This window comes from Acartia tonsa, chromosome 7, assembly GCF_053477335.1.
Source record: "Acartia tonsa isolate MP-2025a chromosome 7, ASM5347733v1, whole genome shotgun sequence".
Classification (NCBI taxonomy): domain Eukaryota; kingdom Metazoa; phylum Arthropoda; class Copepoda; order Calanoida; family Acartiidae; genus Acartia; species Acartia tonsa.
In genome coordinates, this window is record NC_137266.1 from 12,317,577 (window position 1) to 12,342,945 (window position 25,369).

The following is a 25,369-nucleotide window of genomic DNA, read 5'->3' on the forward strand; positions in this document are numbered from 1 at the left end:
TTGATCTCTTGGTGTATCCCGTCCTCAAAGGCTATAAGAGGGTTTGTATCATTATTTAATCTTCCAAAGTTCTTCACAAATAAACTACTCTATTTTAAACTAGCGGCTACGCCCCTGGAGGCCCTAGTGGTACTTTATTTATAATACGATACCTATCTATGTTGCGTTTAAGTTTCTACGATACATTGCTATGTTGCGTTCAAGCCTCTATGCGTAACTTTTTGTGATTTATCTTGGGAGGATGGTGGTACATTCCCCCAAAATAGTTATAAACCTTTCCAGGACCTATGAGAAGCTACTCTGTTCAGGAGAACCCGATCGGTTCAGCGGTTAGCGAGATCCTTCGGTACAAGCACACAGACAAACACTAAGACAAACAAACATACATCCTGTTACTTTAGTATAAGGATTTGTTAAACAAATGGGATTGGGGGCTTTCTGTGATCGTTAGGCCCTTTTAGGGAAAGCATCAAGCTTATTTTTTTTTTTAGTATATTGTATAAAAATATGCTAACTGGGCTTCATTGCTTATTTGAAATTCAACTTGACTTTCTAATTTCAACTTTCATTTTTTGCTTTTCCCTAAAACTTGTATTCTTGGCTAGCTATATAGGTTACATATAAAAGTTTAGAAGGCAATTTTTCTTCAATAAATCAGAACAAAACGAGTAAAACTTTTTACCAGGGCTGTAAAGACTTAGAGTTTTTAAAAACGTTTTTTCATAACGTTTGTTTGGAACACATATATAAAGAAACACTTCCCTTTATTTTGAAATAATTTCAAAATAACGAGGTTAGTTTTTCATTTGTAAGAGTGATAAGTCTTAGGTTAGGTTATATTGAGTATTTAGTAGCCCCCGCAGGGTTAGTGCAACTCAGATGTAGGCCCAGAAGGGTTAAGGAACTTCCCCTGCTCAATACATAAGTGTGAGTAGGGGGTCCTGTGTTTGCTGAGCAAATTCTGTAAAAACAACAAGAAAGCATATGTAGATAATCTAGAGCTACGCTACTTATGTACTAAATAACCCTTGATAGTTTTTAAATAGGTTTGAACCTTATACCCCCTTGCCATTATTTCTCAGGGAGGTAGGGGACATTAAATTGTTTCTTAAACTAGTCCCCAAAGTTTTAAATAACAGTTTCTTACACGTTGGCTTAACAACGTTAAAGACTTTATTGAATTTTTAATGGTTGGTTCATTAAGTTGAGTGTCTAAACGTTTCAACCACCAATTGAATTTTGTGCATCGTCAATGGGTATGTACATCAGTTAATCAGCCACTGTCTTATCTCTTTAGATCCCTGGTTATTTCTTTAGTTTTGATTGTAGAATAATGATGCAATGAAAATATTAATTTTCCTGAATCTATGTTTTGGAAATGTTGGATTGTATTCTGTTTCATATAAATCTTTCGGAAATGTTGGATTTTCTTCCGGAGAATAGCCCTGAAAATATAGATTTAATTAGGTGCGGGTAGAGATGGGTCATCGGAGTGTAGCCAAAGTTTATTATTTACTTAATCCTCCGTTCTTTGGCTTAAAAACTTTGGGTACTTTTATTAAATATTGATGGGTTGCTTCAAACTTTTCAACCAATAACTTTGATATACAAAAGAGGCAATTTTGTTTGTCATCATTGGGTGTGTACAGCATTGCGTCGTCAATTGTATAATGTCCAGAACATTATTTTTGTATGAAGTTGGGTAATTACGAACAATAGAATCATTTTTTTAAGTAGCAAAAATTTTTTTTACTATTTATAATACTAATATGAAAAGCATTAAGGTTTTTGTCTCAACCAAAAGATCTCTGTAATGATTGAACCAATTAAGTTGTACTTTTCATGGTGAGATAAAATATCACTATTTTGATTTGTTAAGTGTTTTATATTCTCATTAAAAAGTAAATTTTTCTAAGGAACGTTTTTTTCTTTTTAATTTTTTTAAAATAAACAAGACATAATAACTCAAGGAAACTATGAAACTAAAAATCATGAATAAAATATGTTTTTTTTTATATCTTTCAATACTAATATTTGTTTTCTCATCTGTTTTGACATTTTTAAAATCTTTATTTCTTTCCCTGGTGAAATAAAAGTATGGAAGTTAGAAAGGTGCTAATATGATAAATTGATCTCCAAGTGGGAAGAAAAGTAATAAAAACAATGAGACATGTTTTTACTAAAAGCCATGGATAAAGGAATACGCGCAATTTAAACATGAGCGGTATGTACTCTCCCTACCTTGATAAACAAATTATCCTTCCAATAATTTAAAATTATTGGTACAAAAGTTTGGATACCTTCAAGTTTGAACCAACCAATCAAGATTTAGTAAATTTGATTTTATTTCCCTTTATCTAAGGAAATAAGGTCAATACAAAGATATAATTAAAATCCGGACTTTCAACTCTATAATTATATTTTTGTCTATAACTATTAACTTTTCTAAATTAAGGTTTTTTGTCCGTACGAACCTTATTCTAGGCGAATTAGAATCATCCTCTCAAATTCAAACCTTACTTTATTATTTCTGTGACAATAAGGAATAATATAAAGATATTATCTAATTTAAAAGCTTAAAAGGTCATACTTGTTAGCCAAAACTTTGTCTTTAAAATAGCTTTAAAAGTTAATTGATATCGTCTTGGCTAATACAATGTATAATAATCGATTACACTTATAAGAGAGACTAAACACGGATTGGTAAATTGGTTATTTATTAATCATCTCCCTATTTCTTATCTGTTATTCCGTCATTGCACTTTCCCTTCCGGGAAATAGAATATTAGGGATCATAAGTACTGAGGCAATTTCTGTACACTTCAAATTTTGATAAACAAGTACCCCTTCTGTAGATTAGAATTATAGGTGGAAAAGTGTGGACACAAAATTTGATAAAAGTCCCCAGAGTTTTTAAGTAAAAAATGGGGAAAAAGTATCTACCCCTAACTGAGATGGATTCTTAAAAAAAAAATTACCCCACTAATCGCTTTGTTATATTTTTGTAGATTTTTAATGTGATTTTGGTGGATTTTTCACGAAAACAATTTTGCCCCACTAAGCGATTAGGGGGGCAAATTTTTTTAAGAATCCGCCTCTGATCTAACTGGCATTGTCCTACCCCCTTCCTGATAAATAAAATAATATGCTTTTGTTCTTATTGTAGTTTATATAGTTTTATAAATTTAATTTAATTTAATTATACTATTATTAAAATATATATAAAAGAATTAAAAGCAAAGCTACTCAACAACTCAAACTGTCAATTTTTTTTCAATTTTGAAAATTTGAGTACTCCCTCCCGTCAGAACAACTATTTTAGGCTAGTTTTAGGCTAGGGAGCCTAGCGCTGCGGCTAGGAAGGCAAGGGGGCCGAGCGCTGCGGCTAGGCAGGTAAGGGTGCCGAGCGCCGCGGCCAGCGTTCATAGTTCTGTTGGGGGAAGTGGGGTTTTTCGAATTTTCAAAATTGAAAAAAATATTAATTTTATGATCTTAATTTTAATATTCGTGGAAAATTGTCTGTAACATAATGCTATGCATGATTTTTCAGCATGGCTGAGAACTGGTTCTAATACAGTGGATATTAATCGGTTTCGAATCCATAGTGAAAAGTAAATTACAAAGACCAATAGGCATATACTTTATATAGATCAATCTGTCTAACTACCTCCCGGTTTAAATGCGGTTAAAATCTTTTATGGAGTAAACTACACATTTTCTTGACTAACAAATGAGATAGGTATCTAAAATCTATCATTAATAGATCCCCTTTACCAATGAAAAACTTTGTATCCTTTATTGTCCGTCCGACTGAATCTTATTTTCACAATCATGACTTTTGCCACTCATGGATGATAGCATCCTTGTTTTAAATATATAATTAATCTACTGTAATTATAGTATCACTTTTCATGCGGTTTTAATTCCTAATAAAAGTTATTTATGATTTAATTATTGTATTTTAGTAACAATATGACATATAAAGCCTTTATTAATTCCTAACTTAAATTACAATTTGTAATGATTAACTTAGCACATTTCTTAAATATACTTTTTTTAAAAGTGTAAATCTCTAAGTTTTATGTAGCTTCATTTTTCCAACTATAAGTGTGCAAAATTGGGAGGGCCTGTCTACCTCTTTTTTTATACCCGTAAGAATACAACCCTCTAGCAAATCACTGTGCACGCCACTATCTCAAATGTTTTAATATGTTTGAATATTTTTTTACATCTTATATGATAAATCCTACAATATAAGGTAATAAGGTTTTTTTCATCTGAAGCTATCACTTTAGAAATTTGTACGTTTTAAAGAAGCTTGATAGATATCCTGGGGATGGTTTTCAGCCATTTTCTTGACTCCCCCCCCCCTCCCTAGGGACTCCCTGGGGAAGCAATAAGTGTAAAATAAAGAGCAGCTTTGATATAAAACTCCATCCTATGATAAACATCAATTTATCATTCTTTGAATACTTAAAAAAAGATTGATAGCATTTTGTTAAGAACTTCATTAAATTTTAAATGTTGCTTATTAATCTAAATGCTAAAACACATCTGCTATTATCTTGTGTTAATTATTGATCTAATATAATATATACATAAAAATGATAAATAGATAGTGGTTAATATAACTTTGGTTGTTGATTAAACATGGAACTGCGTAAAATGAGAATTTGGCTGAATGCGTGTATGTATTTGTGAATCGAGTAGAATATCTAAAACCTCTAAACCAATAGTGGATTGAAAACCCTGCCTTATTGATGATTCTACATCAACAGGTTTGTCTATAATGTGCCAGTCACTTGTATGCAGTACCTTACAGTCGACATAATATCATTTTCATATCAAAATTTGCCAGCTTTGACAGTAAAATGCTATTACGACCGGCTATCTGTTTATTGCTTTTTCTGGCAACTTTATTTTATACATTAGACTACTTTAGGGGAAAGAAGGTGATACTAAGTTGTGAATTTATGTAATATATCATTCTTGTTCTAATAATAATGATAAAAAAGAAGGAAAAACGTGTTAATAGTCTTTACATTTTGATCATTTAAGTTGTAAGAAATAATTTATTATTTTAAAATATTTTGTTTTCAAGGTTCAAATTCATAATTAATACACAGTTCCAACACGAAGAGAGGAGACTTTAGACTGTAAATTATGCTGGTACCCAAAGTTTGATAAGCATTTTGGTTAAAAGCTTCGGGTACTCATTTGAAATTCGAATATGTTGGAACAAACAACAGTGTCAAAACTTTTCAATTTCCCCTAATGTTTTTTTGTTTAAAGAAGGGGGGTAATCTTGATTCTCATTTTTGGGAACATAAACTCGTAAATTGTTTTACACATAAGCTAAAGATCTCAGAAATAGCAGTTTCAAATGGGACTTACTTTTCATGGAAGCTTAATAAATGTCATGGGGTGGTTATAGGATATTTTGCATGACATCCAATAAAGGCTAAATTCTGCTAAATTGAATTAACAAATGTAGATGTATAAATCAGACAACTTCTTTCCCCTAATGGCGGAGACCCTTTTCATCAGCTAGCAAATTGGTGCTTATTCTTTTGTATGGACTCAGCCGTGTTTATATTTCCTGGGCTAATAGCTGATTTCAAAGACGCAATTCAAAATCGAGACAGGGTCCCTGCCATGAGGAAAGAGTTACATATAGCGCCTGCCCCTCTATTCTTTTACTTTAATATTGACTTAACTAAAGTACAACACATGCTGGAATGATAAATTAATTCTAGCCATAAAGGTTAATAATTAGAATAAAGCTCCTTTTTGTTGTCTGGCGCGTGACAACAACAATTTATGTAAAAATAAATATTCTAAATATTTTTTCATTTGGGCGGGGGGGGGGGGACATTACCCCATAACCCGACCCCCCACCCCATCATTGACATTCTAGTTTGTTGCAAAGGGACTAAGACCAACGTGTTTTAAAAATCACCCATGTGACGTCATAAAAATAAGGGATTCTCCATATATTTTAGGGGTTTTCTTTCCCACTTTTCCTCTCATCTCCCTCATTTTTATGACATCACATGTGTGATTTTTAACACACTTTGGTCTTTGTCCGCAAAAGCAATGTGCCAAGAAGCTTCCACAAAAAATCTAGAAAAGGTCGACCTCACTCTTCGAAATGTTCCTAGAATCCACTATAGGCGCATCCACTATTCCTTTATATAGAAAGTAACAGGATCTGTGTAATTTCTCAAAGGTCCTGCACTGGGAAGGTTTATAAGTAATTTTGGAGGAGGTTAACACCACTCTCACAAGATAATTAGCCCCTAGAAAAAATACCCCCCTCCCTAAAAACATATTTTTAAAACTTTTTCTTTATAACTACAATTGAAAGTCGACTACCCCCTCTAACGGCCCTTACAGGCCTCTAGGGGCATATGAGGTAGTTATAGATAAATATATAAATAAATATAAAAACCTCTTAATGGAAATCTTACCTTTGGAGGCTTATAATCATAACCAAAAGGAATGCTTACTGCGGATAAACTAGGTTCCTAAAATAAAATAAAAATAATATATTTCTTGTGAAGGACATCTTCAACCTAAGGTCAGGTCAGCTGAATTTTAGTTTCCGATTGTATATGTATCACCCTCATCCTCTCCTATATTTATAAAAAAAAGCTTCAAACTTCCAAAAAAATCAAGTTTGAAAAATCAAAATTTTAAATGTATAATATATAATAAGTCGTCTTATTATTTATTTTCAAATTAATAATGATGTAGCTCAAAATAGCTTTTGCAATAGTTGGGTTATCTGTCGTACAACCTCGGAAATTAGGGAAGAAATAGTAATCAATGTTCAGCTGATCTAATGTCATGGTATTTTTTAGTGTCATCAAAGTTTTATTTTAGTTGACATGCTGGTTGAGAGTCTTTGCGCAAGGATTAGATACCTAAAAATCGAAATAATTGATTAAAAGTAATTAACCAACATTATCAATGTGTGTAGATTAGAATTTAGAATTAACAAATGATTTAATCTCGAAACAGCGTAAAGTGCCACCATAAAAAGACCTCATACGATAAAATAACCAATGAGAGGGCAGTATAAATTTTACCATTGGTCAATTACAGTGTATGCTGGCATCTCATTGGCCAACTTTATTGTATGACGTCATTTTTTTGGGTCTCTTTAAAAGGACTCTCCACAAGAAAATCAAATTTGGATTTTTGAAAATCTAAATTTAATTTTCTTGTGGAGAACCCTTTTAATCTGACTCAAAATATGCATTACAATGTAACCAATACCTAGGCATAAAACATTACTATGCATAGTTAAGACCTACAGAAAAAAATCGTTAAGTCAAAGGGTTGGTTTACTGATCAATGTTGTTATATAAAACGTCCCCTAAAATATTTATCATGTAAATAACATTTAATATGAAATTGATTTTGATATAAATAAATTTGCTAAAAAATAAACACTTATACTTAAAAATATACAATAAAAAGGAAATAGTTAGTTGAATAAATAAAAGAAAAATGTGATGTGGTCAAAATTTTATTAAATTTTAACAAGCTTGTAAATACTTTATTAATCTTAGGTTATTAGAATAGATGCTTGTCTACAATTATGGTACGTCCGTTTGTTCGACCCGTCATCGTAACGGATAGCTCCTGTTAATAATACATTTTTGATTTTATAAATAAGTGATTCCCATGACAATCTGGACCTAATTTAAAGCATAACATCTATAAGAATCTCTAAGGTACATAAGTTTAAATGAAAAATTAGCATTCTGTAAATTATTTTGTTATTTATCTATCAGTTAAGTGTGTACTCCATATTATAATGTTCGTTTTTTTCAGAGATTGTAATTCTTGTTTTTATATCTTTTAATAGTGTCTAGACTATCCTTTAACCTTTTAATCATTTATAATTATAAATTGGAAATAATAAAGCAATTTGTTTTGGTCAAATAAAAATATCAAGCCTTCCAGATATTGGAGGAGTGATTAATCCATTTACACAAGCACACTACAACCTTATACGTTAGTATGAACCTATAGGCCTTCCCCAAAAAAGTTATAAATCTTCCCATAATGAATGAGAAGCTATGTTGGAAAGGAGAATCATTTAGGTTCATAGGTTACAGCGATCCTTCGTTAAACACAGATACTTTGTACAATACAAGTGGATGCGCCCTTAGCGTCTAAGGGCTCTGTATTTGAAAATCTAAAAACCATCCCGTTACCTATGTAAAGCTTCTTATTATAGGATACTTCTTAAAATAGGATAAATTTTATTTCTAAATTAAAACATTTTGTTTTATAAAATAGAATTCAATTAGGTGACCAAAAACAACCATTAAACTTACATTGTTCTTTTTTCAATTGAAATTTTAAGGCAACACTTGTTGAGGAGTTTTCAACATTCTAATCATAAATGTATTGTTTCTGAGAATTAATCTCGAATCTCTATTGCAATTGAACTTAAATGACTTTAAAAATAAGCTTTGATATTCATATAAGAAAGTAGTATTAAAAATAGACATCAAATAATTTTGCGAAGATTCCTGACAAATCAAAATGACAGACACCCTTCGGTTGTCTGTCCTCTCAGATGCTATGTTAAAGCCTATTAAGATCAAGACAGAGAGGGGTCAATGGGCTGTTTATTACAGAAGTCCCCAAAGTATTGATGTTTTCTTATTTGTTGGCTTTACAACTTTGGGGACTTTAGTGAATTTTAATTGGTTATCTTATTAAGTTCAGTGTTCAAACATTTCAACCACTAATTTTAATCTACTTAAGGGGCAATTTTGTATATCATCATTGGTGATGTATATCAACTTATCGGCCATTGTCTTACCCTGATTAAAATCTCTTTTAGAGATTAAAATTATATTTTTGTTTTACTTTTTTTCATATGAATGTTGCCATCCTTGTTCAAATTTTGTTCTAACAGATATTCAAATCTAATTGATATGAATAACATACATTATACAAGAACAATTAATCCTTAAAATTTAGCCAAAGGGTAATTCTTGGTTAGGTATCAATTATACAAAATCAGTGTGTATACACTTCCGTATATGTGAAACATTATTAGAACTAAATATTATCATAATTGACCCTTCATGCAGTGATAAAGAGGGATAGCCCAATGCCCGATAAATTGATGTACATCCCCAATGATGATACACAAAGTTACCCCTTAGCCAGATTACAATTAGTGGTTGAAAGTTTGGCCACTCAACCAATCAAAATTCTATAGAATAGTCAAGATTGTTAAGTTAACGAATAAGAAAATGTTATTGTAAAGTGAAATAAACGGCCCAATGTGATACCCATCCATGCCCTTCATGCGTTACTTTACTATTGAACGTTTACTTGTTACCAGTAATTTCTTTTAGCGATTATGAAACACTGATTATGCACTGAAAATATGCAGAAGTTAATGCCAACGACCAACAAAACAATTGTCCTGTAAAACTGCAAAATATGTTTACTTCTCCGTATCACAGGCACTTTTTGGTAATCCGAGAAAGGGTAAAATAACTGTATCTCCCCATCGCAACTGCCTTGTGCAACCTTTCTATTGGGTCATTGAAAATCAACCAAAATGGTGATGCTTATGTGGTAATACGACACCCAGACGGACAGGCCGTTTACAGAGTTGCTTCGCTGTGACTTATGATAACAAACCCCCCGCACTAATCCTATTATATCACCATCCATCTCATGACCGCTGTTGACCCCGCACCCAGCGGTCAAACTAGCCTGCCTAAATGTGGGGAGGGGACTCAAACATGCAACTATCACGAGTCCCTCACGCGCTTATATAATCGGGAGGCGTTGCCTCCCCCTTTACCATCGCTGCCCCCACAGCCTGTCTACCGTCGGGCGCTAAGCCCTAGCGCCCCACACCCCCTTCAAACCTAACCATTGTCATATTTTGTTGTATATATATAGTAAACATAACTTGTAAATATTATTCAGTTTAAATATATAATTTCTGTATGATTGAATCCTGCTTGTTTGTTTGGTAGAATACTTAAAGGCTAGGGCTCGTTGAATCCGAACTCGTTACCCCGTGGGCCAAGAACGCACGGCTTACCAGAACTTGGTGTCAGCGTGTTTCAATCGAGCCTTACAGAAACTAGCCTATTCTACCTCTGATTGGACCCTTTGGCAAGTAAGGGGACAATCAGCCGCCAACTGACCCGTGAGACGGCCTTTTTAGGTCGAATTTCCATCATTTTGAACGCAATATGTGGGCCTCTGGCCTACGGCAAGCAGATTTAGCCTGCTAAAAGCGCCAGTTAAGACGCTTTTTCCGTGTCGTGTAGGAGTAGCGCTAGGTGCGCAGCCACGGCAATCGGATAATTTAGCTCAGACGGCTACAGAACTGAGTCTAAATTGGCAAGTGTAGCTGGGACAAGCCCCAGGACACCCAGGCCAAACCTACGAGACAGACAGCTGGGTGCTGGTCTCCCTAAGAAGGCAATGTGTGGCTGCGAAGCTTCAGCACACAAGTAAGCCCTACCACTGCGACGGATAGCAGATTTTGAGCCACAGGCACGGCAGGACGGGACATTCCCTGCCGCTGCCTCCCAGGATTCGAACCCGAGGCGCTGCAGGACGGGCCATTCCCTGCCGCCATTTTCGGGATTCGAACCAGCGGCGCTGTAGGACGGGTCATTCCCTACCGCCGTCACCCCTCTGAACCTTGCAGGACGGACATTCCCTGCTGCCAGTGCTTCCAGAATCACACCTAGAGCTCCTAGTGATAACAACACATAAGTGTGCATAAATGTCAACCAAGTGATAAAAAAATAAATATAAAATTGTTGACCAAGTGATAATTAATAAGCTCTAGTGATTCGAAGCTACAGTCAAAGCCACCATGGTAAGCGATACCACCATAGCTGCGGTGCGGCCACCACCAAAGTTTCTGCCAACCCCAGCCGAACGAGAGGCCCCCTTGTCTCAAGGGCAGGACCTCCACTTCCCCTGCCATGTCAGGGTGAGGTTTCCTACTCCTGACCCTGCCCAGCATGTACAGGTTGATGCCATGATTGATTCTGGCAACCGTGTACCAGGGTCTGCTGTAATTTCTGAGCACCTCATGCACGCAATGGGAGTGCAACGCATGTTGATTCCGGACAACACCCAGATCCTGACTGCTAATGAGGAAGGCCAGCCCCTCCAGGTAATCGGAAAATTAAAAGAGTTATATATGGCAGTCTCACACACTCTTATACTCCATCTATACCACGTGACTGTGGTCCGGAATCTCTCACACCCTCTGAACCTAGGAGGGTATTTTCTCAAGGAGTTCGGAACTAGGCTCTGTTTCGACATGCAACCACCTTGCTTGTGGGTGCGTGGGGAGTTTATCCCACTCCGTGGCGTCCCCATTGACCGGGAGACAGCCGAGAGAGAGCTAAGCTATGAGGGGCCTCTGCCAGGCCCCCTGCCTGAGCAGCCGCGTGTGGTTGAGAAAGGCACACACTGGGTGGACGCTGAGCTCAACGCACACAAGGGAGCTAACCTGCTAGCCATGGGGTTGCCCCCAGTGCCCAAGGTGCCAAGGGAGAGCCTGCCAACAACGTTTCCTGAGATTGCCAGCCCTCCAGAACCAATCTTCTCCGCCGACACCTTTATCAACGGCCAGCCGTGTCCACCTGGCCCCCTCTACCTGGGACCTCCAGCCAGTCCACCAGCCAAGCCCGAGTCCAGACCTGTCAAGTCGCGGTCTGATGTACCCGGAGCCACACTCAACTCTCAGGCCCCAGCCTCTCCCGGCGCCGTGCCCGTCAAGTCGCGGCCGGACGCCCACGGAGCCAAAGCTGGACCCAGCACTTTGGCCTCTCCCAGCGCCGAGCCCGTCAAATCGTGGCCGGACGCCCCCGGAGCCACACCTGGCTCCGACACGTCAGCCCCTCCAGAAGCCGAGCCCGTCAAGTCGCGGCCGGTGGGTCCCGGAGCCAAAGCTGACCCCGCACCAGCCACGTATAGGCTAAGCGCTGTCACTCCAACTGATGGCCAGCCACCCCAGCTCCGCACAGCCAAGCGGGTGGTCCTGCCTGGCCGCGGGGTTATGGCGGTCCCTGTTGAGCTAGTAGGCCATCGCACCAAGGATGCCATTCAACTAGCTGCCCCAGAACAGAGGTTTGGGGAGGATCTTGTTATTCCAGAGGGCCTGTATGCCCACAGGCCTGGCTCTGCCACTGTGTTTAGAGTACTGGTGGTCAATGAGGGGGAGGTGCCCCTCTTGCTGGATGCTGGCCTCCCAGTGGCAGGGGAGCTGGTCAAACCTGACATTTTAGAGGTCTCTGATACGCCTCCCCCGCGTCTCCACTCGTTCCAAGAACCTGCTGAGCCTATAGACATGCAGGAGTTGTGGGAGGTCCTGGAGATGGAAGACAATGAGTTCCTACGCAAGGACCCCTTGCTCAAGAAGGAGGTCTGGACTATGTTGTCAGAGTACAGGGACGTCTTCTCCAATTCTACCCCCGGCTGCACAGATGTGGTTGAGTTGCAGCTGCGCCTCAAGCCAGGGACCCAGCCGATCCGCCAGAGATTTAGGGATCTGAACCCGCGGCAAGAGGCTGAACTGGAGAAACAACTGGACACCTGGCTACAGGAGGGAGTCATAGAGCCGTCAGACTCCGCCTGGAGCAGCCCCCTGGTGCCCATCAAGAAGAAGGACGGGAGCACCCGCTGGGCCGTTGACTACAGAGCCCTCAACAAGTGTCTGGAGCTGGACAGCTACCCCCTGCCTAGGATCCAGCAGTTGGTGGAACGAGCTGGCGGGCACCGTGTCTACAGTGCTCTAGACGCGGTGGCCGCATACTACACCATCCGTGTGTCCGAGGACAGCCGGCCCTGCACCGCCTTCACCACCCCCAGGGGCTTGTATCAATGGAAAAGGATGCCACTGTGGGCTACAATTGAATCAAGACAAAAGTAAGTGCCGAGCCCTGGGACCTATGTAGGGTGAAAATATACATAAATCCTTGATGATTCCAGGTGGAGACAAAATATTTTAGCGGGGTCTTTTGGTTTTTTTTCAATTTAAAGTTCTGAAAAAAAATTGAAAAAAATATGAAAATCTTGAATAAAAAACAAACAAAAATTGATTTGTAATATTTTTTTTTATTTAAAGATACAAACAACTTATATAAATACTATAAGCTTTAAAAAAATCACAATTTTCAAATTTAGACTTTCAATATAAAGATTTGTAGAAAAAACCTAACAACAAATTCTAACATATTTCTGATCAACATAGCAATAAAACGTCTTTTGCAAAATCTTTATCATCAAAAATAAATAGCACTTACTAAAGACTTTTTTTCATTTAAACTTATACTTTTCACATTATTTAACTTTAAAGATTGATTTTTTTTAAAAGAAAGGTTGCGTGATTTTTTTATTCATAATTAATTGCATAATTTTGAGATTCAGATAAAAAACTTTACTATTTTATATTAATGGATAATCTTCTAGCAGCGGCTACGCCTCTAGAGGCATATGAGGCCCTTAGGTTGGGGGGGAAGTCGAACCCCCCCTACAATTACAGTTTTTTTTAATGAATAAGTCAAAAACATTTATTTTGGAGAGTTAATTCTCTTGGGAGAGTGGTGGTACCCTTTCCTAAAATAGTTATAAACCTTACCAGGACATATGAAAAGCTACCATGTAAAGGAGAACCATAGTTCACAAAGACTCACATAGAACGTGTTACTTTATTATAAAGATACATATATACACAGAAACTCTACAATCAGAGTATGACTGTTTGTTCATCCGTCTGTATAAAAACAATACAGAATATATTTATTTTGCTATAGCAGCTACGCCCTTAGAGGCCTTTAGGGGCACTTAAGAGGTGAAGAAGGGGTTGAATTCAACAACTATATTTTATTTTAGGCTTAAAAAGAAAAAGTTTTTTTTGTGTGTTGTGGTCCTTTTTTAAGGGGCGATTTCTCTTCTCTTTCTCAAAAAAAGTTATAAACCTTTCAAGGACCAATGAGAAGCTACATAGTAAAGTAAAAAAAGAACCATATCAGTTCTTAAGCATCAGAAAGATGGACAAACAGACATCAATCTATTTTGTACCATAAATAGTGCTTTAAAGCAGGGCGAGAAATATCATCTGGAAAAAAAAAAATTTCCTATCGTTTAAAAGTTATATCCCTGTATAAAAAAAAAGGTTGTCCGTGTGTTTTTTCTGTCTGTGCCTGAAGTTCTTGCTAACCGCTGGACCAATTTGGTTCTTCTTTATTGACCTATCTTTTAGACTGTTATAGGATTAACATATTAAGGAGTAGTTTAGTGTCTATTAATCCTTATATAAAAGTAACAGTTTCTGTGTCTGTCTGTTTGTGTGTGTGTGTGTGTGTGTGTGAGGGTGTCTGTCGGTACCGAAGATTCTTTGTAACCGCTTAACTGATATAGTTCTTCTTGGTTCAAGTTTTTCATGGTCCTGAGAACTTTTGAGTTTAGAAAAAATTAGTTCCTACCCAACATTTAAAAAAAACTTTTTCTTTTACATACTAAAACTGAAAGTAGGGGAGGGGTCAACTTCCCCCCACTTATCAAGGGCCCCTAGATGCCTCTAGGGGCAAAACCGCTAGTGATAAAATAATTTTTATCTTGAATTATGATTAAATTGTTCTTTTTCCATTTAATAAAATATAATTGTAATTATCAACCTCAAAGAATATCCAGAATTAGGTAATTGGATTTAACAAGGGAAAAAGACAACATCCATAATTAGTGAAGCTTCTAAGTCTAAAAGAATACAATAAAGAAAATAGCAAGTGTAACATACAGATACAAAGATGTATTAATCAGAGCGAGATGGGACAATAGGCTGTTTATTAGACTAGTCCCCATAGTTTAATATAGCAATTTGTTATTCGTTGGCTTAACTACTTAGGGGACCTGTTGCGATTTTTGTTTGGTTGGATTATTAAATTAAGTGCCCAACATTTCAACCATTAACTGAAACATACAGAAGGGTTATCCATGTATCATATTTGGGAATGTAAATCAATTTAGCGGTCATTGTCTTATCCCTTCAGACCCCTGAATAGTAATTAACAATGATCAATGGTTCTTTTTTTTCTATGTAGCTTCTCATTGGTTCTTGGAAGGTTTATAACTTATTTTGGGAGGGTAACTCCACCATCCTAGGAGAAATCAACCCCTAAAAAAGGACCCCATTTCACACACAAAAAATAACTTTTTCTTTTTAAGTCTAAAACAAAAATCTAGTTGTAGAATTCAACCACTTTTTCCCCTCTCAAGTGCCCCTAAAAGCCTCTAGGGGCGTAGCCGCTAGTACCAAATAAATATATTCTGTAATGTTTTTATACAGACGGATGAACAAACAGACATACTCTGATTGTAGAGTTTCTGTGTATATATGTATCTTTATAATAAAGTAACACGTTCTATGTGAGTCTTTGTGCACCAAGGGATCTCACTAACCACTGAACCAATATGGTTCTCCTTTACATGGTAGCTTCTTATATGTCCTGGTAAGGTTTATTACTATTTTGGGGAAGGGTACCATCCCTATCCCAATAGAATCAACTCTCCAAAATAAATGTTTTTAACTTTTTCATTAAAAAAAAATGTAATTGTAAGGTGGGTTCGTCTTCCCCACCAAACTAAGGGTCCCTATATACCTCTAGAGGCGTAGCCGCTGTTAGTAGAGTATCCAATGATATAAAGCAGTAAGGTTTTTTATCTGAATCTCAAAATTAGGCATTTAATTATGAATGAAGAATCGCGCAACCTTTCTTTTAAAAAAAATCAATCTTTAAAGTTAATTAATGTGAAAAGTATAAGTTTAAATGAAAAAAAGTCTTTAGTAAGTGCTATTTATTTTTGATGATAAAGATTTTGCAAAAGACGTTTTATTGCTATGTTGATCAGAAATATGTTAGAATTTGTTGTTAGGTTTTTTCTACAAATCTTTATATTGAAAGTCTAAATTTGAAAATTGTGATTTTTTTAAAGCTTATAGTATTTATATAAGTTGTTTGTATCTTTAAATAAAAAAAAATATTAAAAATCAATTTTTGTTTGATTTTTATTAAGGATTTTCATATTTTTTTCAATTTTTTTTCAGAACTTTAAATTGAAAAAAAAAACAAAAGACCCCGCTAAAATATTTTGTCTCCACCTGGAATCATCAAGGATTTATGTATATTTTCACCCTACATAGGTCCCAGGGCTCGGCACTTACTTTTGTCTTGATTCAATTGTAGCCCACAGTGATGCCCTTTGGCCTGGCTACGGCACCGTCTGTCTACTCCAGGTTTATTGCAGGGGTCCTAAACCCACTAGGCACAGCCAACCTCCAGTCATACCTTGACGACGTCCTGACCTTCCACCAGGATACCTGGGCCCACCTGGCCAGGCTCCGAGAGGTCCTGGAAGCCCACCGTAGGGGAGGGATCCGCCTCAAGCCAGCCAAGACCAAGTTGTTCCGATCCAAGGTGGATTACCTGGGCCACACCCTCAGCCGTGAGGGGATAGCCATGCAAGAGGACTATATTGACCGTATCTTGGACTGGCCAGCCCCTAGCACCCCCAAGGATTTGCTGGCGTTGCTGGGGTTCTTTGGATACTACCGCCTGTTCATCCCAGAGTATGCAGACCTCACCTACGAGATGAATCGGCAGAAGACGGCCAAGGCCCTAACCTGGACGCCTGAGATGGAAGCCCAGCTGCTGCAACTCAAGGACAAGTTCCGCAAGGCCCCCATCCGAGCGCCGCCTAGGTTTGATTTGCCAGCGGTGTTCCAGCTCACCACAGATTTCAGCAGCCGCGCCATCTCTGCCATACTGAGTCAATGCCAGGAGGGCAAGGAGAGGCTGATTGCCGCCGTGGGGCGCAAGACAACCGACCCTGAGACGCGCTACCCGTCCTGGAAGGGAGAGATGGCCGCCATCATGTATGGGATCCGAAAATTCCACGGCATCTTGTCCTACCGCAGCTTCCAGATCAACACTGATTCCTCTGCCTTGCTACAGATGAAATCACTGAACACATCCACAGGGATGGTGGCCCGCTGGCAGGAGGAGCTAGCGGCCTTAGACTTTACCGTCTGCCACAGGCCTGGCACCCAGAATACCAACGCCGACGCCCTCAGCCGCCGGGAAGATGACAACATGCCAACGGCTAGCGCCGAAGAATTAGCAGAGCAGGCTGAGTATATCCACAACCTTTGCCAGCTAGGGGAGGCCGCAGCTAGCCGGCCTCCTGCCGCCCGACTGGATTCAGCTAGAGTATTGGAGGCCCAGACACAGGACCCCCTCCTGCTCCGTGTCCGCCAATGGGTGGCTGATGGCAAAGCCCCAACCAAGGCTGAGCTGCGTGGCAAGGAACGAGACGAGCAGCAGTACGCCAGCCGCTTCCCAGCCCTGGGGCTTGACGAGCACGGCTGCCTCACCACCACTGACCAGACTCTGACAGGAGAGAGGACGAGATACCTGCTGCCTTCGGCCCTCCAGCAGGACGCGTTCTTTCTAGCCCATGGGACCCCCATGGCTGGGCACTTTGGGATGGACGCAACTATCGCCCGCGTTGCCATGCACTTCTGGTGGCCCAACCTGGCCCGTGACGTCCGCCTGATGGTACAAACCTGCCCTGAGTGTGTCCAGAAAGTTACCAAGGAGAGGCTGAAGCAGGGGATCCACGTGCCCTCCCGCCAGGGGTATCCACAGCAAGTCCTATTCATCGACCTGGTGGGGCCACTGCCAGAGACCCCAGCTGGGAACCGCTACATCCTCACCTGCCAAGATGGATTCAGCCGGTTTGTCAGCCTCTACGCCATCCCCAACAAGCGCACCCTCACGGTGGCTGAAGCCCTGTTGCACCGCCACCTGGCCACGTTCGGATGCCCCCTGAAGATCCATTCCGACAATGGAATGGAATTTACCGGCCAGGTATTCCAGGAACTGGCCTCCAGGCTTGAGATTGGCCTGACACATCCACCACCCTACAACCCGCAGTCCAACCGAGTGGAGAGGTTTCATAGGACGCTCAACACAGGCATGCGCCTGTTCCTAGACAGAGACGATAACAACTGGGAGCCACACCTGCCTGCCATCGCCTTTGCCTACAACACCAAGGCCTGCAGATCCACTGGCGTGACCCCGTTCCTGGCCTTCTTTGGGAGAGAGGCCAAACTTCCGGTGGACATGGTGCTACGGCTGCCAGAGACCGAATATGCTTCAGTTCCAGCCAACGTCCAAGCTCTCTTGCAGCGCTACTATGCAGTGTATGATGCCATCCAGCAGAAGGAGGAGGGAGCCATCAGGAGGAGCGCGGCAGCTTACGAAGGCACGGCCAAGTATGAGGTTGGAGACTTGGTCTGGTACCTGGCCCCCCGCCTGGTGCCAGGGAAGGCAGCCAAGATTACCAAGAGATGGACTGGCCCCTGGAAAGTAGTGAGGAAAGCTACAGAAGTCCATTATGTCATTAAACCTGCCTCTCCCGTAGCCAGGATCTCAGAAGTTACCGCGCATGTAGGCCGACTGCGCAAATACACTGGAGATGTGACTGCCCACCAGATCCCAGAAGACATCCAAGTTGACATGGACGGCGACGAGGATGCCACCGAGTTGCCAGTTGGAGCGGCGGCGCCCGCAGCTAGCAACCCAGGAGAGCTCCCAGTGCACCAGCCAGCCGCAGCCGCCCCACAGCCTAGCGGCCAAGATCGTGACCCAGTGGAGGAGAACCTGCAGGAGCAGCCCAACGAACCACCGCCGCCGCCGCCCGCTCCAGAGCCACTCAGAGATGCCATCTGGAACCCTGACGCGGACATGGAGAACCTGCCCGCCAGCAGCGAGCCTGTAGGAGAAGAGCCAGCCACTGCGATGGAAGAGGCCGCCCCAGAAGAAGAAGAAGAAGCCATGTGCCCCCTGCTGATGACAGCCATCCCCATCCGGGTAGGAGTTAGGAGACCAAGCAACCTGAATCAAGCAGGCGCCCCCATGGAGTTCTATGCACCCTTTGCCATCACCATTCCACCCCTAGGAACCACCAGAGTCTGCCTAGGCCTCCGTGTCCAGCTACCAGCCGCGGCAGAACTGATCCTGCAGACGAGGCAAAATTTCCAGCGGCGAGGCTTGGCCGTCGCCAACCCACGCCTAGAAGCCAACCAGGAGCTGACAATGCTGATCACCAACCACAGTCAGACCGAGCAACGAGTGTCCCAGGGAGCCTGTGTAGCCCGAGCTGTCCTCCATCGAGCTGTGCCCCAAGAACTGCCTGTCCGGCGCAGGCATAGGCTGTCGTATCCCCAGGTTCAAGGCCTGGTGGCTCAGGAGCCACGCAACCCTTGAAGGGGAGGTTGTGGTAATACGACACCCAGACGGACAGGCCGTTTACAGAGTTGCTTCGCTGTGACTTATGATAACAAACCCCCCGCACTAATCCTATTATATCACCATCCATCTCATGACCGCTGTTGACCCCGCACCCAGCGGTCAAACTAGCCTGCCTAAATGTGGGGAGGGGACTCAAACATGCAACTATCACGAGTCCCTCACGCGCTTATATAATCGGGAGGCATTGCCTCCCCCTTTACCATCGCTGCCCCCACAGCCTGTCTACCGTCGGGCGCTAAGCCCTAGCGCCCCACACCCCCTTCAAACCTAACCATTGTCATATTTTGTTGTATATATATAGTAAACATAACTTGTAAATATTATTCAGTTTAAATATATAATTTCTGTATGATTGAATCCTGCTTGTTTGTTTGGTAGAATACTTAAAGGCTAGGGCTCGTTGAATCCGAACTCGTTACCCCGTGGGCCGAGAACGCTCGGCTTACCAGACTTATATTAACACAGCCAAGTAGCAGAAAAAAATTAGAAGAAGACGAAAGAGGTCTTTGAAAAAGAAAGAGAGGTAGTTGTCTGTATATACATCTATACGATAGATCTGTTTAAGACACATATCTTATATTTTGGCAAATAGATATTGAATTACTGAATAGATTGTCCGTAAAATATTTTCTAATGCTTAGAAATTTTAAATTCGATGAAAATCAAATAAGATACTCAAAATGAACAGGGCACTTAAAAGTTTTACATCTACACATAGAGAAACTTTATTGAGACCATTGATTCAGAGGTCTTTTTTTATCAAACATAATAAATAATAATTTAAAATGTTTAAATAAGAGTAACCAATTTTATACAATTTCTATGTTTCTGAATATATGTTTAATCTTATTTTTATATTTTAAGACGATTTTAAAATCATATCTGTCATAAAATAGAAACAACTGCTGTATATTTAGCCTAGTGATTATAGAGTAGCTGTGTTCATATTCCAATGAACAGTACAAAACAAACATTAGTTTCGTCTAGTATCAAGTAAAAAGTATTGAGATCTTCTATATTCAATGCCAAAATATGTGCAATATGTTGCTTGAACATAGATTTCAGTAAAAGTACAGTACATATATTAAAGTAAGAAATATAGAGAACTCATGAGCTATATGTAACTATATACAAAGCTTTAAACAGCTACTGAATTTAGAAAGCAATGTTTCAAAAAAATCTTACTCGTCTGCTTGCAAAAAGTTCTTCAAGAAGGGGGTAAGGTAGTTGTCTTGAATATACATCTAAACTTATAAATCTATTATTTATATAAGTAATGGATTCATATTCAAAGGAATGAGTTGTCTATTGTCATAATTAGTGCTTTATTGACGATACCTTTAAAACATTAATTTACTGTTCATCTTTACTTAAACTTCTTGTAATCGATATACATTTACTTTTATGTTGCACCATATATTCGTTTACTGTAATGAAATGGTTATTCCAGCTGGCTAGTATAACGTTTTTACCTCCATTCGTTCCTTTCCCCTCAAAATATCACCTCCTACTGGAGGAAGCACTAACCAATAAATAAGGAATAAAGTAGCAACCTAAATTGACGACAAAATTTATTCTGTTATAACATCTACCTATTTTATATCTATTTTTGTACTGCTAATGTACAAATATTGTAAACCATTTTAGAGATCTTTAATACAATGCATGACATAAACAATTAATACAAAGGTCTGCTTTTGTGGTTTTAATACTATTATTTCTTGGATTTATGAATTTTACTCTTCTTCATAATTATTACTTATATTTTTTATCATATTTCCTTATAGTCAACATTAATTATTATAACAAGGATGACAACATTCATAAGTAGCGATGCACAATGGATGTTTCAGCCCTCTATCTTAAATAGGAGCCGAAAAAATCATGTTTCCCCCGATGGATCGATGGCAATTTGGAATTTTGAAGTAGCTTTGCTACTAAAAAACTTTTCCTAAATTTTATCAAAATATATTAAAAAGTGTGTATGTTATTTTTCTCAAATTTACATGATGTTTATTTTGGTTAGGTTAGGTCTAGTAAGGTTTAAACAGCCACACCGCAGGAATATCAGTCTTAGAGCTCCAACTATTTTTTTCAAATTAATTTAAAACCTTTCCTAATATTTACATAAAAACCGAGAAAGATATCTTAACTGACAAACAATAAAACCTTACTACTTTAAATTATAAAAGGATATGATTTAAAATCTTACCTCTTGATCATAGCTGTTATCCGAAGAATGAGGGAAAGTTGGATTGTCCGCCGGGTCATACCCAGTCGGAACATTATAGGTATACCCATCTGGGATGTTTTGGGATGGCACGTCATAACTTGGTGAGACAGCCTAGAAAAAAGTTTTATATTGTAGTATCATGCATATCTTGTCTGTCTGTCTGTCAATTTGTCTGTATGTCTGTCTGTCCGTCTATCTGTCTATATCTTTATCTCTCTGACTGTCTATCTGTCTGTCTGTTTGTCTGTCTGTTTGTCTGTCTGTATGTCCTGTCCATATGCCTGTTTGTCCGTTTATCTATCTACCTGTCTGTATATTTGTCTGTCTGTTTGTTTGTTTGTAGGTTGTCTATCTCTCTGTCTGTCTATCTATCTATCTCAGCTATCTACCTTTGGTACAGGGAAGGTAGGGTTGATATCTGCTGAATATCCTTTAGGAGGACTATAGTCATACCCACTTGGTAAATCTTACAAAAATCACAAATCAATTTCTTTTCAATATATATTGTAGGTCCCCCTTTTTTCATTTCTATATATGTATACTTGGGAAATTAAATCACAACTGATATTGAAATTTTTAATTGACTACTCTTTAAACAAATCGAGATATAAAGAGATGAGACAATGGCCAATAATTTGATATAAATCTCCAATGATGATACACTAAATTACCCCTTCTGTGGAATACAATTAGTGGTTAAATCATTTGGGCACTGAACTAAATGAACCATCCAATCAAAGTTTTCCTCAAAGCTGTTAAGTCAATACAAAAAGAAAAGCTTTATTATAAAATTTTAGGGACTAGTGTAATAACCCGCCTATATCCCCTCCCTTCCTTTGAAAAATAATTGATTGAACTTGTGATTCCTTGATGGGGGTAGTCAGTATCAACAGCTGTTGGGGGTAAATACTTCTTTCCCTGAAATTTTAGATATGGAATATACGTGGATATTATGACAATGGAAAAATTGTCTTAAATTTAGGTTGCTAACATGGACATAATTTATTGGTAAGTCAGTTCATTCAGTAAGAGGGGAGGGGAAGAATTAAGGGGGGTGAATTGGGGTTGACGTGTCATAGTTTTAGCCAGTTATAAGTTTTATTATTTTTACCTTATTTGGGAAAGTAGGATTAACATCTGGGTTATATCCTGGAGGAGTCTTGTAATTATAGCCAGACTCACTATCCTAAAAGATAGATAATCAGATATCTAGAGAAAGATATAGTGATTCACTATCCTACAAGATAGATAATTAGATACCTAGAGTTAGATATAAATATTCACTATCCTAAAAGATAGATAATTAGATAGCTAGAGATAGAAAGACAGATATCTGATAGAATAGAATGGAAATCAAGTTATTGAAATACAGATATAAAGAAAACAGTAGAATGTAGTACAGAAGTTTACATATAATTGATGTACCTTTATAGTCTCAGAGGCTTTGTATGCTGGGAATGTAGGATTTTCATTGGGATTAAAACCTGACGGTATCTTATACCTAGAAATAAACTTGATAATTTACTAGTTGCTTCGGGAAGGTCAGCAAAATAGCCTAAAACCATATCAAGACAATTACAAAGCTTATATAAAAATTAAAACCCATTCAGACCAACAATTTCCGAGATCTTTAGCTTCAGATAATAGATTTTAACAGTTGTTATTTATGATATACTGGTGATTATTTTCATGAAGATACCCCTTAACAAAGAGCATCCATCTTATAACTTACTTTGTCCGTCAGTCTGTCAGTTATGCTACAAAAGACATATGAATAGAAAAAAAGTTTGGTCATTTTACTTTTTTTACATGATCACTCTCTTTTGTTTTCTTTTTTTAATACCACATAACATCGCTTTTTGTCCATTTGTTCATTTATGATTTTTATTGTGTTTCGCTACTTATGCATGTTGTCACCCTTGTTTGTTCTTTGAAGATTAAAGGTGTAACCTGTAACCACTAGGACTGTCCAGTATGGCTGCTTCATACTTCACTGGAAAGGTTGGGTTCTCACTTGCTTTGTAACCTAATTGTACATTGGAATATTTTACTGTATTTATATTATAAAAGATCCAAACATATTAAAGTTTATTTCATGTTATTTGTATTTGCACTGAAATAAATTATTCTAAAAGTAACATAAAAATAGAATTTGTAGCCTTATAATCTTATAAGTATTCGGATGTCTGACTGTCTTTAGATTCAGATCCATGGTAACCGATGGACCGATATGGTTTTCCTTCACATTGAGCCGGCAGCTTTTAGGTCCAGGGAAGGTTTATAACTAATTTGCGAGAAGTTAACTTTCTCCTCCCAAGATAATCGCCCCTTCAGAAAATATCTCCATCCAAAAAAACTAGAATGGTCAGTGGATGTTCTAAATTTCCACACCATCTCAAATCAAGTGCCCCTAGAGGCCTCTAGTGGCCGTTAGTTTTTATAATAATGAATATGCATGAATTTACAGGGTCAAAAGTTGTACCTTTTGGAGCTAAATAATCATATCCTTCTAGATTTTTAGGAACAGCGTAGTTGAACACCTTAATAGGCTCCTCTACAGGAAAGGTTGGGTTGATGTCTGGATCATATCCATCTGGTACCTAGACAAACAAATATATGGTGAGGGTTGATGTCTGGATCATATCCATCTGGCACCTAGACAAACAAATATATGGTGAGGGTTGATGTCTGGATTACATCCATCTGGTACCTAGACAAACAATTATATGGTGAGGGTTGATGTCTGGATCATATCCATCTGGTACCTAGACAAACAAATATATAATGAGGGGTGATGTTTGGATCATATCCATCTGGTACCTAGAAAAACAAATATATGGTGAGGGTTGATGTCTGGATCATATCCATCTGGTACCTAGACAAACAAATATATGGTAAGGGTTGATGTCTGGATCATATCCATCTGGTACCTAGACAAACAAATATATGGTGAGGGTTAATGTTTGGATCATATCCATCTGGTACCTAGACAAACAAATATATGGTGAGGGTTGATATCTGGATCATATCCATCTGGTACCTAGACAAACAAATATATAGTGAGGGTTGATGTCTGGATCATATCCATCTGGTACCTAGACAAACAAATATATGGTGAGGGTTGATGTCTGGATCATATCCATCTGGTACCTAGACAAACAATTATATTGTGAGTGTCGGTGGTTTGTTTTCTTCCCTAAGCCTAATAACAGCGGAGGCCTATTTCTGCGGTGCTCTTGATAGTTATAGAGTACCTTCGCTACTTATTATAATTATTAAATTGTTACTTCAAATTTTATAGCAAAAACATTAGATTATATGGATAGATAGATACCTTATAATCATAAGAATCAGGAAGCGCAATAGCGGACTCTGGCGGTATATATTGGTACTGAGGAGCGGGTGGTGCTTCATATGACGATTTGGGGACCTCATACGAGTCAGGCTTGTTGGGGGGCCCATATGTGGGAGCTGGTTTTTCCGGGGGGCCGTAGCTGTCCTTGGGTGGACCATACGATTCTTTTGGAGTTCCATAACTCTCTTTAGGGGGTGGTCCATAGCTTTCCTTGGGAGGTGGTCCGTAACTTTCTTTGGGGGGAGGTCCATATGAAGGTTCAGGAGCTTTGGGTAGTTCATACGAGTCTGTGGGTGCATTGTAGTCGGTTTCAGGTATACCATATCCAGTTTCTAGCATTTAGTTTAGTTTTAATCAAGGATATTGGGATAAGACAATGGGAAATAA

The 25,369-nt window shown here is 38.9% G+C and overlaps 1 protein-coding gene across 1 annotated transcript in view; it reads right to left on the minus strand.

The window, feature by feature from the left end:
- Window positions 1-1,313: 1,313 nt before the first annotated feature.
- The window catches only part of LOC145324180 (uncharacterized), a 35,719-nt gene continuing 11,663 nt past the window's right edge, over window positions 1,314-25,369 (minus strand). The window contains exons 7-16 of the mRNA XM_080166806.1: window positions 24,962-25,314; window positions 24,110-24,227; window positions 23,578-23,653; window positions 23,053-23,128; window positions 22,739-22,813; window positions 22,494-22,545; window positions 22,017-22,093; window positions 21,607-21,738; window positions 6,471-6,527; window positions 1,314-1,445 (exon numbers count right to left, since the gene is read on the minus strand). Of these exons, the coding sequence (XP_080022932.1) occupies window positions 1,314-1,445; window positions 6,471-6,527; window positions 21,607-21,738; window positions 22,017-22,093; window positions 22,494-22,545; window positions 22,739-22,813; window positions 23,053-23,128; window positions 23,578-23,653; window positions 24,110-24,227; window positions 24,962-25,314 (1,148 nt within the window). The remainder of the gene's footprint in view (window positions 1,446-6,470; window positions 6,528-21,606; window positions 21,739-22,016; window positions 22,094-22,493; window positions 22,546-22,738; window positions 22,814-23,052; window positions 23,129-23,577; window positions 23,654-24,109; window positions 24,228-24,961; window positions 25,315-25,369) is intronic.